This window comes from Pan troglodytes, chromosome 6, assembly GCF_028858775.2.
Source record: "Pan troglodytes isolate AG18354 chromosome 6, NHGRI_mPanTro3-v2.0_pri, whole genome shotgun sequence".
Taxonomy (NCBI): Eukaryota; Metazoa; Chordata; class Mammalia; order Primates; family Hominidae; genus Pan; species Pan troglodytes.
Window position 1 is genome coordinate 19,730,436 of NC_072404.2, and position 16,871 is coordinate 19,747,306.

A 16,871-nucleotide genomic window follows, 5' to 3' on the forward strand; every position below is an offset into this window, starting at 1 on the left:
GTGGTTTTGCTTTCCTATAAGTATATAGTGCAAAGCTGGATTGATTATACACTTGACTAACTCCTTGTGGAGTTGATATGACAAAATCAAGTGCACATAAACTTGTCTATTGTATATTGATGATTTCTAAAACTTGGCGCATAAAATATCCAGAGCCAAAATGTGTATGTAAACACATATCTGAAATTATCATATACTCAGTAAAAAATGTGTGTATCAATGCATACCTAGGAGTTTCAACTAGTTTTTCAAAAACATTTGTCTATTATGTAAAAAATACTGAGTTGTATTAAGAATTAATATCACCAATCTCATTCAAGAAAGATGAGCATAGTGACAGATCTTGCCAATATTTTATCTCTTTTAAACTTAGTACTTCACTAGATTTTTTGTTTGCTTACTTCTTCTCATTTGCTGGTAAGCTCATAGTTTATGTTTAAAATCCAAAGGTTTACAAGGGTGCATAGATAACCTGAGTTTTATGCAGATGTGTTTAAATGCAAAGCCGTCACATATATGCCATACTTTTAGCCTGCTTTTCCAATTGTCACATGTCAAATTGAGTGCAGTCAATTGAGAAAACTTATTTCATAAAGTTTCCTAGAATGAATGATAATGGAAATAAATTTTTTTTACTTTTACCATAGGACCACTCTATTGCAGAACAAGTCTAAAAGTAATTATCTTCCAAAATAAGGACATATATATCTGAATTCATGTGAGAATGATAGCAAAAAAGTCAAGTTTTATAAGACCTATTTGCTGCTCATTAGGAAGCTCAATGTGAATATAACATCTTAGTTACTAAACTTGATGTGAATGTAACATCTTAGTTACTGAACTTCACATGAATGTAACATCTTAGTTACTGAACTGGATGTGAATATAACATCTTAGTTACTAAACTTGATGTGAATGTAACATCTTAGTTACTGAACTGGATGTGAATATAACATCTTAGTTACTGAACTTCACGTGAATGTAACATCTTAGTTACTGAACCTCATGTGAAGAAGGCAGCAAAGCTGGAGAAATCCTGACAAGGGAGTGATGAATTTAGTATTACCTCACTCACACTTAGATGGGATCTTTCTCTTTAGGGTTTTAAGTAAACTGTGAATATAAATAATGTAAAATCTGCAGAGATACTTACTTCACAATAGCTCAGATGTACTGAATCTACTATTGATTGAGTATAGGGGGAGAACTATGTTAATTTTTAGATGGTTTTAATATGCTTGTAATAGCATTTGCAAAATCTTTAAAAAAAGAGAGAAAAGTAGAGGTCAGACGTGGTGGCTCACGTCTGTAATCCTAGCACTTTGGGAGGCCAAGGTGGGTGGATCGCCTGAGGTCAGGGGTTCGAGACCACCCTAGCCAACATGGTGAAAACCTGTCTCTACTAAAAATACAAAATTTAGCCGGGCATGGTGGTGCGTGCTTGTCATCCCAGCTACTCGGGAGGCTGAGGCAGGAGAATCGCTTGAACCCAGGAGCTGGAGGTTTCAGTAAGCCGACATCGCGCCACTGCACTCCATCTGTGACAGAGTGAGACTCCATCTCAGAAAAAGAGTAGGCTGTGCACAGTAGCTCATGCATGTAATCTTGGCACTTTGGGAGGCCGAGGTGGGAGGATTGATTGAGCCCAGGAGTTCAAGACCAGCCTGGGCAATATGGTGAAACCCCATCTCTACCAAAAATACTTGAAAAGTTAGCTGGATGTGGTGGCACACACCTGTAGTGCCAGCTACTCAAGAGGCTAAGATGGGAGGATGGTTTGAGCGTAGGAGGCAGAGGTTGCAGTGAGCCCAGATCATACTACTGCACTCCAACCTAGGCAACAGAGCCAGACCTTGTCCAAAAAAAAAAAAAAAAAGTAAAAGTAAAGTAAAGAAAGAAAAAGTAAAATAAGTAAATAATGCAGTTATCGCAGTTATCTGAATTTACGTGCTGTTGAAAGTATAAGGCTACATGGCAAAAAATCACAGTATAGAATTTTATCTACACAATTATAAACTTCTCTTGTAAGCACCTGGGGTTTTCTTTTGGACAATACCCCGCACAAATAATGACCAGATCCAAACAACATTAGATTATATGATCTACTAGGCTCACACTATTACAAGTTTTACAAGCCTGTGATAGTCTTACTAAGCTGAAATTTTAAAATAAAGTTGAAGTGATAGAAAACATAGACACAACTCTAAATTTGAGTATTTATTTATTTATTTATTTATTTTGAGACGGAGTTTCGCTCCTGTTGCCCAGGCTGGAGTGTAATGGTGCGATCTCAGCTCGCTGCAACCTCTGCCTCCCGGGTTCAAGTGATTCTCCCGCCTCAGCCTCCCTAGTAGCTGGGATTACAGGCATGCACCACCATGCCCTGCTAATTTTGTACTTTTAGTAGAGACAGGGTTTCACTATCTTAAGTCAGGCTGGTTTTGAACTCCTGACCTCAGGTGATCTGCCGTCTTGGCCTCCCAAAGTACTGGGGTTACAGGGGTGAGCCACCGCGCCTGACCAACTTTGAGTATTTATTTCATACTACCATACTCTGACAATTAACAGAGGTTTAAAAGAAAATATGAGGCCAGGCGCGGTGGCTCACGCCTGTAATCCCAGAACTTTGGGAGGCCAAGGTGGGTGGATCATGAGGTCAGGAGATCGAGACCATCCTGGCTAACACGGTGAAACCCCGTCTCTACTGAAAACACAAAAAATTAGCCGGGCGTGGTGGCGGGCGCCAGTAGTCCCAGCTACTCGGGAGGCTGAGGCAGGAAAATGGCGTGAACCCGGGAGGCGGAGCTTGCAGTGAGCCGAGATCGCACCACTGCACTCCAGCCTGGGAGGCTGAGTGAGACTCTGTCTCAGAAAAAAAAGAAAAAGAAAAAGAAAATATGATACAGGATGCCATTAGCTGCCAAAATGGGCCACACAAAATTCTGAAGAGATAGTGGTTTTAATGTGGAATTTCAATGCTAAATTTCTCTCTTGCTGGAATCTACATGATTTGAAAAAAAACATACCATGAACAGCTTTGTCCTCTTGTTTTCATCTCTCCTTGGATCACCACAATATTCAGATAACTTTTTCTATTTGCTTTGAATATGAATAATACTAGTAAGAAGTTCATTTGGGTATATACCCAGTAATGGGATGGCTGGGTCAAATGGTATTTCTAGTTCTAGATCCCTGAGGAATTGCCACACTGACTTCCACAATGGTTGAACTAGTTTACAGTCCCACCAACAGTGTAAAAGTGTTCCTATTTCTCCACATCCTCTCCAGCACCTGTTGTTTCCTATAAATCATGCTGCTATAAAGACGCATGCACATGTATGTTTATTGCGGCATTATTCACAATAGTAAAGACTTGGAATCAACCCAAATGTCCAACAATGACAGACTGGATTAAGAAAATGTGGCACATATACATCATGGAATACTATGCAGCCATAAAAAATGATGAGTTCATGTCCTTTGTAGGGTCATGGATGAAATTGGAAATCATCATTCTCAGTAAACAAGAACAAAAAACCAAACACCGCATATTCTCACTCATAGGTGGGAATTGAACAATGAGATCACATGGACACAGGAAGGGGAATATCACACTCTGGGGACTGTGGTGGGGTGGGGGGACGGGGGAGGGATAGCATTGGGAGATATACCTAATGCTAGATGACGAGTTAGTGGGTGCAGCGCACCAGCATGGCACATGTATACGTATGTAACTAACCTGCACAATGTGCACATGTACCCTAAAACTTAAAGTATAATAAAAAAAAAAAAAGAAGTTCAGCAAGACTGTTTCTCTTGCTGTACTAGCACAATATGATTGTTTTAAGAGTATTGTCTCTCTTATTTTATCTTATCCTCTAGCCCCAAATACTGTACTTTAAATTATTAGAAATAATAATGGCATCTTAATAAAGGACTAGCAGTCTTTGAAGAAGTATCTAGTCAAAATAAAATCATGTCAATGGAAATCCTTTATTATTGCCTGCACCCCTATTATGTGCTAGAAACGGTATTAGTGACTTTATAAACATGACCATATTTACCCGTTACAAAAACACTAAAAGATGAGAGTTATTTGCCCTTTTATAAATGAGGAAACTGGAGGCATACGGGGTTACAAAACATGCTCAATATGACACAAATCGTAAATGGATGTCAGGCCCAGGATTTAGTATAATATTTCCAGTGTCATACTATGTGAGTGGTTTTATTTTTTAATACTAAGAAAAACAGATGGAGCAGTGAAATGTACAGACCCACATACTAAAAAAAAAAATTATCAGAACAGAGAGTTGAAAAATACTTTTAAAGAGAATAGTTAAATGAATCACAATAACACATGCTTGTTGTTCTTTTGGTTTTTTTTTTTTTTTTTGATACTTTTCATATTTATCTTTGAATTACTCTCCTGTAAAATTTTCCAGATTGTTAGAAACAACTAAATAGAAACCATACACACACACACACACACACACACACACACACAAAATAAGAACAATAACCATCCATTTAATCTGATAAAAATTCCTTGAAAATTTTTTCAAGTTGTTCATATCCTAGTTGAAAATGTTTTATGAAATAAAATGTCTCTTTTCCTCAAACCTATTAGTTAACTCATTTAAGTATAGAAATCATTTAAGTGTAAAAATTCTAAAACTATATTCGAAACCTAAAAACATATACTTGGTTATGTAAACACTTTAAAAAATGTTATATGTTCCCTTCTTTTGTTCACATTCATGAAACAGACAAAAACACACAAAGACACAGAGAGAGAGAGAGAGAGAGAGACAGAGAGAGAAGAGAGATCCAAACATGTATCTTTAAACTGTCTCATTTAATTTCAAATCTCAGTTCCACTTATAAAAACAGTTGTATGTTCACTTTACCCACTTGAAATAAGCAGTTCTGGGCCTAAATATCCTGGTTGTTTTATTAAAAAAGAAACTAAAAGTCCCACACTATAAAAGCACACTCCACTCCCTTCTAATTGCCTTTTTCCAAGCTAGTACAACTCACAAGCAGATTATCCATCCCTTCCCCCTTTCCTGCCTGTAAAATCCAAGTTAGACAAACACTGTGGGGCTGAAATGACATATTTGAATGGAATTCAGACCCACCAGTTCCTGTTTATGTTTCTGATTTGAGAATGTTGTCTTCTCATTCACTATACATTAGGAACACTGCAAGGCCATAAATAGTGTCAGGTTACTTGCAAGCAGGACCAATGAGCATTAATCATTACTTCCAGTCAACTGGCATAAGCAGCAGCTGATGGAACACTACACCCTTCAGCTCTGTATAAATGGACATTCCAGAGAGAGTGAGTGAGTGCGTGTGTGTGTGTGTGTGTGTGTGTGTGTGTGTGTTTCCTTTCAGTCTCCATTTTATGAATGAAACTCCAGGCTCTATAGCGTCCATTCATGTAAGAGAAATGCTTACAGGGCTCTGCCCCTAGGGATCAATCAGTCATGGGTAAAACTGGTATGATTGGTTTAAGACAGCCTTCAGCCTTCCATTACTGCCTTAAAATGCAGTCCCTGTCCATTTGGCCTGAGTTAATGCAAAAAGAGTAAATCCAGACTGTAGTCTCAATTCTCAAATCAAATCACTAGAGCCAATGCCACTTACTGTAACTGTAGATTTAGAGCATATTTAAGTATTTCTTAGAAAAACTGATATAGTGGGCCAGAGTACTGATTTGGGAGATTTGCAATTTTAACTCCAAAAGAAATGAGGAAAACTCATATGAGACATGCTAAGCAATAAAAGGCAAAGTCAAATTGTGAGGCCAATCTATGACCTCTATTGCAATAACAAAATCAATTAGGAAGACATCACTGTCACTTTTCACGATTGAAGCACCTAAAAATCAGAGATTAAGTGATCTACTAGTCCACAAATCACTGGCTGTGTAAAAGAAAATTATCTTTGGATATTGAGAAAGAGCTAAGATGTTAACATTTTCTGAAAGTTCAATAGCTCATTCTTTAAAGTTCCCAAGTGATCCTACACTTGAATTTCTTTAAGCAATAGTTTTAGAGTTACGAGGGAAAAAATGAGCTGCCATGTTTCAGGAGAAAATGTAGCCATAAGCAAATGATGTTTTGTAATGGAATAAGGCCACGGTTTGGCCTTTGGAAGTGTTACATATCAAGCACAAAAGGCCAAAGTTCACGGAATCATAATCATTGCTGCCCTGGAAATTACTAAAGATGGCAATATTTAAAAATATCCAGAGTTTTTAGGGAGAGGAAGCAATATATAAGCAATTATGGAAATATTTTTTGAAGAGTCAATCCTATCCTGAATAGTATTAAATATGGAATGGGTTTTATCAGCCATTTGTACTTTGTTCCTTGACTCCGAAGGGGAAAAAAACACTTTTTTCTTCCAGTGACCTGAAGCCATGTGAGAAAAAAGTTGCAGTAAACAGTCCCTGTGTATATCTCTAAACCACTGAGCAACAGATCCTTACCATGCCTCAGAAAAGGAAGAGGATAAACAGAAAAATTGCCCAGTCTTTGGTTTTAAACCTGGGAAGGATTATTTATTATGGCATTATGACAAATATTCAACCTCCAATTTCTAATATCTGATTAATACAGTCATACAGAATAAATAAATTTATGGCCATATGTTAGAGCTCAAAACTAAAATACTTAACATAGGCAGGTGGGAGATGAACCCACCATTCAGAAAAAATATTGGACAGAGGAAAATCACCAAAAAGTGAACGTATACCGAATTATTAATTTATTGCTAACTTTTTTCCAGGGCTTTAAAAATATTCAATATTTTCTAAGGAATTACTTTTTAAAGTGGTTCAAAAATATGTAAATAAAAATTGCAAACTGAAAATGAATATCTTCAAATGTAATATTTCATATTTAAAATAATTGTAACATGTTGTCTAACTTCCATTATTCAATATATTTAAAGTCTGATCAATGTAATACATGAATTATAAATTTATAATTATTAGGGGCTGGATATAAAATTCATAATAGATTGATTTGAGAAGTATATGCATTATCTATATTGAAATAATTTGTTTAGGTGTTCAGAGTTTTAGATATTGTGGTTTTTATAATTCTAGGCCTTCTATAACTATATAAGAGGGAGACGGGCCTTGAGATAGACTGTTGTGGTTGCTGAGAAGAGAAGAAGGCATACATTCGTAACAACTTGGTGACACTTCCATACTTTCAAAGGGAATATGAATAGAAAAATACTATTCTACTTCCTTTCCTCCTTAGCTGCCTAATTAGAATCCCAGCAATAATACAATTTTTAAAAAATAACTAAGATAAAATAATGTCTTCAATGTGAAAACACTGAATAGTAACTGACATTGGAATATTCAGACAGTGGTGGCATGCACCTGTAATCGCAACTACAGCGAGGCTGAGGAGGGAGAATTGCTTGAGGCCAAGAGTTAGCAACTTACCTGGGCAAGACAGCGAGACCCTATCTCTTTAAAACACATCAGCCAAAACAAAACAAGACACACACACATAGAATGTTCAAGAGGGAGAAATTATTGATCATGGGCTTTCCATTTTGGAAATAATGAAGCCTGCTAGTTTATGGTAAGCCTTGAATATTCAAAATAAATATCAGTTACCTTTATTTCTACTCCCTGTGTTCCATCTGACTTTAATTAGTGCCTTTCAACAGCTTTCCTTTTTGTAATCACTGCATACTTTCTGTTTCCTGGATAATATTTTTGGTTGTTTATGTGTGCCCCAATTGTTCAGAAAGGATGAAAGAAAAGTGTATTGGAAAATATGTATGAGGTTAGTTTCCCTAGAACACGTATCTCATCTTGTAAGTAAATAGCAATAAATTGTTTTTTAAGGTAAAATATCCTGATGACACAATTTCTGAGATATTGCTAGATGAGTAGTAGTAATAAATGCAATAGTAATAGTTTAGAAATAAATGACTGGGATATTTTAGCCCTCTGAATGTTGTTATTTTTTTCTTAAGTTTTGTGCAAGTTTAGTCAGTTGATTGAGGCTCTGACACGTCATCTCCAAACCTATAAAACACTACACATTTATATTTTTATATGGATGCAGAAAATAACCATGTTGTTCTTGCTCCATTACCCAATTATTTAATCCTACAACTTTCACTTTCAAACCATATTATAAACTCTGCAAGGGGAAGCCCAAGCAATGCGTACTACTACAGGCAGCATTAGGAATTACTTCAATACTTTTCCTACTATTTGATTAGGATGAGTATCCACCAACACAGCAAAACATAGAATAACATTTACAATATAAAAACATTCCTCTCTTGCCGTTTCAGAAACCCAAGAGTATTTAAATTTCTTGATTAAAGTGCCAGCTTGGGCCTATGTGAATAGCAGATAGATTTGTCAGCTCTGACAGATGAGAGTTAAACATATTCCAGTTTTAACATATTTAACATAAGGTAAATATTTTTTCAGTATTTATTTCATCATTTTTCTGCCTACACATAATTTTTCGATGTGCTAAGGACAGATAACCGTTCTCTAAATTTACAGGCTTTTCTACTGGCTTTTGTCAAAGCCCTAATAGGGTAATAAGGAAGTATATGAGGAGCCTGGGAGGGGTTGTTGGGGTGAATAATGGATGGATTTTAAATGAAGAATGGGCCAGCCACGGTGGCTCACACCTGTTATTCCAGCATTCTGGGAGGCTGAGGCGGGCGGATCACCTAAGGTCGGAAGTTTGAGACCAGCATGACCAACACGGAGAAACTCCGTCTCTACTAAAAATACAAAATTAGCCGGGCATGGTGGTGGCGCACGCCTGTGATCCCAGCTACTCAGGAGGCTGAGGCAGGAGAATCATTTGAATCAGGGAGGCGGAGGTTGTGGTGAGCTGAGATCGTGCCATTGTACTCCAGCCGGGGCAACAAGAGTGAAACTCTGTCTCAAAAAAAAAAAATTAAAAAAATAAAATAAAATAAAATGAAGAATGGAAAAAGCACCCTATTCCTCAACAACAGCTTTCTTTACATCGATTTGAGATCCTGTAGTCCCTCATAAGCTTACTTGTGAAGAATGGATTCAGCTGACAATGGTCTGAAAAGCACAGCTGAAGGTGAAGTGTAAGCCACTGAGCCATCAAGGGCATTAAGAAAGAAAGAGTGAGGTCCAATGAGAAGACTCAAACTCTATGTTCATGCAATCAAGGACTTAGAGCTTGGAAGGGCCATTAATTAGCCACTTTTTCTTCTCATTATTTTTCAGTCTTTTTCAAAAGAGCTATTATAAAAGATCACTTCTTTGATAATCTCAGTTCTTAAGAATGCTGGTGGTATATTTTTTAAAAGAAAGCAGAATGCATCTTCATAATTTATATCGTTGAATTGCTCTATTTTTCTACCTCACTGCGGTGAACACCTAACATTTAGAGTAAAATGTGGGCACTATTTAATGTGAAATGTGCTCCTCCCAAATTAGTGAAAGCACACCTCATATCTTCAAGCAGATGCCCTGGATCATGAAGATCCTTCGAAAACCATACAAAAACACTCAGTATTTCCCTTTAATCTGAACAATTATGTAGAAAGACAAATCATGAACTCTTCACTAAACTAAGAATTAGAAAATCCTAATTTTAGTTTTGGCTGCTTCACAATATATCTGTAACTGACGGTAAGTTACTTCATTTGGATGAACCTCAGATATTTATCTGTAAAATTTGGGTGTGGAGAAGAAGTTTGAAGTAGGTGAACTTCAAGAGCTTTCATGATAAAAGGATTTAGAATTCTATGAAACATTTATTTGTGTCAACTTCCCAATTTAAAATAGCACTAACAACATTTGCTGCCAAAGAGTTACGTGCCTCCAAATTGAAAAAAGGCCTCATGAGTAGCAGCAGGAGTGGCCTTAAGAAACACAATTTAAAAATGCAAAAACCGTTTCTTCGGCAAACATATGATGTTGAGTTCTCACCTCTACCCTCTGCTTTTATTTCCTGCTCTCTCTAAGCTCAAAGTATGCAGCATTGTCCTTTATTTTCTTATTTTAGCTATCTTCCTCTTGCCTTTGAAAGTTCTTCTTTCCCTCTCTTCATTCCCTACTCTGATTAAGTTGCTCCACCACATGGCCGAGAAGCATTGTTTAAACCTATTAGGATAACAGAATAGGTCTTAAGGGCTAAAAACACCTTATTAATGTACATTACTCCTCCAACCAACTACTGGGTTAAGATTTTTAATACACTGCAACGTGCAAAGGAATAAAACCCTAATGGTAGCATTGCAAGCACTGTGCAAGGTGAACATGAATCCCACTAAGTAAGGCATTATTTTCCCTCCCTCCTCTAAGGCAGTACTAGACACAAACCAATAGAAAGTCATTTACGCTTACAACGTGTGAGACTATAACATCATTTACTTGTTTTCACTTATAGGACTGACGTGATGAGTTTGGACACTTCTTTTCTTCAACTATAAATTAATTGATTTTTTTTTTTTTTTTTTTTTTGAGACAGAGTCTCGCTCTGTTGCCCAGGCTGGAGTGCGGTGGCGCGATCTCAGCTCCCTGCAAGCTACACCTCCCTGGTTCACACCATTCTCCTGCCTCAGCCTCCCGAGTAGCTGAGACTACAGGGGCCCGCCACTGCGCCCGGCTAATTTTTTGTATTTTTTTTAGTAGAGACGGGGTTTCACCGTGGTCTTGATCTCCTGACCTCGTGATCCGCCCACCTCGCCCTCCCAAAGTGCTGGGATTACAGGCATGAGCCACTGCGCCTGGCCCGATTGATTTTTTTTTTAAATAATCATTCTGTTTGCTTAGGAAAGCAGCACATAAGCATTGTTAAAATATAAAATATTAATACTTCACAGATACAAAATATCACCTATAATATCACCACCTATATATAGCCAAGGTATTTCTGTACTGGCTCTTAATTTGCGTGAGTTATGCCTTGCATACTTTAAAAAACTCAGTAGTCTCATTTCATTAAATATTTTTCAAAAATCTGACTTCTAATGGCTGCATAATATTTCTTTTACAAGTACCCATAACTTACTTTACCATTCACCTATTATATATTTTTAATATTTAGCTTTCTGTCTCTCTCAAACATTCACTATGCATCTTTCACTATTTCTTAGAATAAATTCCTGAGAGTGAAATTACCATGTGAACATTGTGTGCTGATATTCTCTAAAGTCAAAGTTTAGTTTCATGTGCTCACTACTCCCTAAAAAAATCTACTGTAAGATATCAAAAAGTAAAATAAAATGAAACAAAGAAGCAAAATATCAACCAACCACCTAACACATTCAGCTCTAATAAAATATATTGCTATAAACATCTAAAATATTTGCGTCACTGGACATTCTGAATTTGCAAAACCTCTTATGTGGTCATGAAAATGAGAAAACAGTCTTGACTCTAAGAAAATAGGATACTTTCTACGGGAATCTCCATGACGCACTCCAGATGAAGCACTCAATGTGTATTTAACACTTCTTATGTGGGCATTTGACCATAAGGGCATGAAAAAAAATATCATGTTGGATTTAGACAAAAACCAACCAACAACAACAAAAAATGTGTACTGCTTTATGCAGCATAATAGGCTAGAGAAGAGAAGGAAAGGGACAATAATAGATGGACTGGATTGGATCTTTTAGAACCTAGTATCATGATACAATCATGATCATATTGTACTGGTTCATTAAGCTAGCCCTAAATATCTATTTCTTGTTTCGTCACTGTCTTCTGATTGAAGTTTTTTTCTTTTCTCCTGAATAAAAATTTATACTCTACTAACATAGTATTTTGCATTTTTTATCTTAAATATTAGGCAGTTGAAATTGCATTCCTGTAATTATAATTATAACTAATAGACCTCCCATTTCCCATGTCATAATTAATGTCAGGCTTTATTAGAGCACAATCATAAGCTACCTTTTCCCTTACTAGGCTTCTTTTATTTTCACAACATTTATGGTGTATAGAATTAAGCAATAAAGAGTTCTAAAGGTCTTCCGTAAGAATAGCCTTTGTATCATAGATGCTGAGTTAACTGACTTAGAAAATGCTTTTTACGGCAGGGCGCAGTGGCTCATGCCTGTAATCCCAGCACTTTGGGAGGCTGAGGCTGGCGGATCACTTGAGGTCAGGCGTTTGAGAGCAGCCTAGTCAACATGATGAACCCCTGTCTCTAATTAAAAATATAGAAAAATCAGCTGGACATGGTGGCACACGCCTGTAGTCCCAACTACTTGGGAGGCTGAAGCAGGAGAACTGCTTGAACCTGGGAGGTGGAGGTTGCAGTGAGCCGAAATCACACCACTGCACTCCAGCCTGGGCGACAGGATGAAACTACATCTCAAAATACAAATACAAATAAAGAAAATGCTTTTTACATTGTTTTTAAACCACATATAAATCTATGAGCTTCCTAATGTGCTATTTGTTCAACACCAATAGGTGAAAAAAGAAATCACTGATTCAGTGATAAATGCATTAGATTTCCTCAAAGGTTATTAAGTGTACCTTCAGCAAGGATGAAAAAATTAATGACAACCAAACAAAATATCTACGAATCATATTTGTTGATTGCAATGTATGACATATACATATGTGTCAACTTAAGTGCAGCAATTTCGTGGCAAGTAAAATACATTTTGATACCCACAGATTAAGTTTTCATAGGCCCTGGTTATGGGGTTACTATATTTATTTTAAATCCTGTCAGAAAGATATAATTTTACCATTTAACTATTCAAGCAAAACACAACTGTATCCTACTGGCAATATTGAAATTAGAACTCAAAGGTGGTATACAACTTTGGTAATTTTAAATATAATTTAAAAGGGAGAATGCAGTATAAAATTAACAGCTTTTTAGGTAAGAATTTTACAAGTAATCCACAAGACATGGCATACTTAACTTACAAAAGAGATGCCATACATACCTTCGACAAACGATGCTGGACTATGTTTTGAAGATTATATATGACTCAATCTGTGCTTTTGAGGGTCAAATAGTGACTGGCTCTGAAGTCCATATTATGTATGAATGTAATTCTTACAGCACAAGATGCTGTATTTCGCCCTTATTAGAATTTTAAAATCTCTTTTCCATTAGGTTCACATCTTCTTAAGAAAAGTTATACATTCTCAATACCACACTACATATAACTGTATATACAATATAAATATGAGGAGAAGATATACAGGGAGCAATCACAGAATCAAGAAAACAGTTTCAGGCTGGGCGTGGTGGCTCACGCTTGTAATCCCAGCACTTTGGCAGGCCGAGGCGGGCAGATCACTAGGTCAAGAGATTGAGACCAGCCTGACTAACATGGAGAAACCCTGTCTCTACTAAAAATACAAAATTAGCCGGGCATGGTGGCGCATGCCTGTAATCCCAGCTACTCTGGAGGCTGAGGTGGCCCAATCACCAGAGGTCAGGAGTTTGAGACCAGCCTGGCCAACATGGTGAAACCCCGTCTCTACTAAAACTACAAAAATCAGCCGGGTGTGGTGGTGGGTGCCTGTAATCCCAGTTACTCGGGAGGCTGCGGCAGGAGAATTGCTTGGACCCAGGGGTCGGAGGTTGCAGTGAGCTGAGAATACACCACTGCACTCAAGCCTGGGTGACAGAGCGAGACTCCATCTCAAAAAAAATTCATTTCTAGAGCACAAAAAGAAATATTTTAAGTGCTGTGCTATACATGTTCTTTGGAATGATTATTTGAGATAATTTATATGATTTCCACATAAAGTTTCTTGAAATCATGATGAATTTTAAAAACTACAACAAATTAAAATGTGGTTTGGGGAATAAGGATAATATCAATTAACAGGATTTGAAATTTACAGAGATAAATGTGTACTATTTATAATAAAGCCCACTGTATTGCAGGGTTCTTAATTAGAGACACCAGTGGACAATACAAAAGGTTCTAAACTGAAACCACAATGGGAATTTCAAGATACTCCCCAAATTACAGTCCCTGGGGCAAAAATTCAAATAAAGACTCTTATACAATCTGTTAAAATTTCTTAAATTATAAATCGGCCAAGCAAACTGATAAATAAGGTGTCTTCTCATCTTTGCAACTGTATACCATAACAACCTCTCAGCCACGTCAAGTTTAGTAGCTGAGGAAATCTCTAAAATGAGCCTGGAAGAGTATGTGGTATGGAGAGAGCTAGTACCCAGTCTTCAGATCCTGACACACCCCACTTTTTGTCTCTCTTCCTATCCTTGAGCTCAATATTGGGCCACACTGTGAGAGTTTCACACATCAAGATCCATCCTCATGCCTTCACGAACAACTGCCCTTTAGCCACCCTTGAACCTAGCACTATACATAGGAGCAATGTGCTCTGCTTTCAGAAAACAGGGCCTGGGATGCACTTGCTCAGGCCCTGGAAGTAGACTCAAGGCCACTTGCGCAGAGAATTCATAGGTTTTGGGGAGCTTGCATGCTTTCTAGAAGTTGAGGCATGCCTCAAGGGGGCCAATTCCCTTCGTCCTTTGAACCTATTGGCCAGTGTAGAAGGATGACCAGAGGGAGACTTCTAAGTCACAGGGCTCTCTTTTGCAGAGCCTTAAGGGCAGTTCATTATCAAGCAGGTAATCTTATACGCAAACTGGTAACTCAAGACCTGGAGGTAGTTTTCTTTACTCAAGTAGACTGATGATAGAAAAACTCAGCAGAAGACGCAATACTCCCTTCATAAAGAATGCCCAAACTTTATATCCAGACAAAAGGAAATGAAACTGTTCTCAAATATTTCCACATCCACAACCATCTATTGACCACAGATACAATAATGTTAACAATATTTTACACGTACATGGTAACCTTATAAACATTAGCTTTTATTTCATAGATTATTTTTCAAAATACCTGAGATGTGTTAAAAACAGATGTCCTGATTTGGCAGATTATAGAAGGAAAAACTCAGCAGGGTTAAGTAATTCTTTTAAAGTCTCAAGGTTCAAATATTGGCAAAGTTGGTGGTACTATTTGGAAAAAAAATTTTTTTTTGAGACGGAGTCTTACTCTGTCACCCAGGCTAGAGTGCAGCGGCGCAATCTTGGCTCACTGCAACCTCCACCTCCTGGGTTCAAGCAACTTTCCTGCCTCAGCCTACCAAGTAGCTGGGACTACAGGCACGTGCCAGCATGCCCGGTTAATTTTTTGTGTTTTTAGTACAGACAGGGTTTCACCGTGTTAGCCAGGATGGTCTCAATCTCCTGACCTCGTAATCCGCCCACCTCGGCCTCCCAAAGTGCTGGGATTACAGGCGTGAGCCACCAGACTGGAAAAGATTTTAAACCCTCCCTCCTTTCAGGAAACCCCACTCCCCCACTTGACCCGCTGCTTTGTACTACTTTCTAGCTCACAGAGACAAAGCTAAACTCTACGAATAATCTGTTATTCCCCTCTTAATATGTAAGAATTCTTACTTACGAACACTTAAGAGTCTTTGCCACCAATAATTTTTTTTTTTTTTGAGATTTTTGAGACGGAGTCTCTCTCTGTCACCCAGGCTGGAGTGCAGTGGTGCGATCTCGGCTCACTGCAACCTCTGCCTCCCGGGTTCAAGCGATTCTCTTGCCTCAGCCTCCCGAGTAGCTGGGACTACAGGCACGTGCCACCATGCCTGGCTAATTTTTTGTACTTTTAGTAGAGATGGGGTTTCACCGTGTTAGCCAGGGTGGCCTCGATCTCCTGACCTCGTGATCCACCGGTCTCAGCCTCCCAAAGTGCTGGGATTACAGGCGTGATCCACTGCACCGGGACCCCAGTAATTGTTTCTTAAATGTTATAAGCAATATGTGACCTAGTTCAGAAGAATATTACTTTCTGTAAACATTTTTATTAAGTAGCACTGTAGTAGCAAAATAAGAAGAAAAAGAAGTGCAGAATTAAGAAAAAAAATTGCAATGTCCCTCTCGAGCTGAGACTGTGCATAATTCTGTAAAGTGTATTTTTCTTTAAACTGGTTTTGTTTCCAGACACTATTTCAACCATCACCTCATGTCAAAATGACCTGATAGTTCAAATCTTTACACGTAGATGAAGTTTCAAAGAACGGACAAAATCTGAAAGATCTTATATTATTCAAATCTTTACACGTAGATGAAGTTTCAATGAACGGACAAAATCTGGAAGATCTTATTAAAAAATGGTCAGGAGCTACCTAGTCTGATACCAACACTAACCAATGTGACGAGGGAGGTGAAAAAGTGCCTTGAATGTAATTTGTGCAGAGCACAGGCCTACCTGAGTCATATGCAAAATCTCTGGGTTCCTGTTTAATCATCAGAGGAGGGGGAAAGCTTTGGCTGGCCGCACTGCCAACCATGGTGTTGTGTTCATACACTGGGTCGTGGTACTCCTGCTTAAAGCCTTGTGGTGGGAAGGGGATGTTTGGCTCAGACATCTGGCGTTGGTACATAGGACGTCCTTCCCTTGGCATCGTCGGCAAAGGAGGAAAGGAGTTACAGGGTTCAGAAAGCTGGCGGCGAAATCTAGGGAATAAGAGAGTGTGTTTCAGATGAAACGGTAACATGGAACATTCTTTAAAATACGGATACGGTTTTTCATTTCTTAGTGAAGGAACATGATACCAGCTGACCTGAAGCGTAAATCTTTAACAAGCATTACATTTTTCTTTCCTGGATTAGTAGCTCTATGTTTTTTAATCATATGACTTATATTCCCTTTCTAATCAGTCTTTTGCAGCACTGTTGCAGTATATGAATTAAAGATGTACTTTGAGTAAGGATTGGAGAGCAATGAAAAACTTTGAGGATTTTACACACACACACACACACACACACACAACGATTAATGGC

The 16,871-nt window shown here is 37.9% G+C and overlaps 1 protein-coding gene across 11 annotated transcripts in view; it reads right to left on the minus strand.

Moving 5' to 3' along the window:
• The window catches only part of ETV1 (ETS variant transcription factor 1), a 97,988-nt gene that overhangs the window by 21,898 nt on the left and 59,219 nt on the right, over nt 1-16,871 (minus strand). For all 11 annotated transcript variants that reach the window (XM_009452499.5, XM_063813778.1, XM_016945606.4 and 8 more), the window contains 1 exon segment: nt 16,297-16,544. In XM_009452499.5, the coding sequence (XP_009450774.1) occupies nt 16,297-16,544 (248 nt within the window).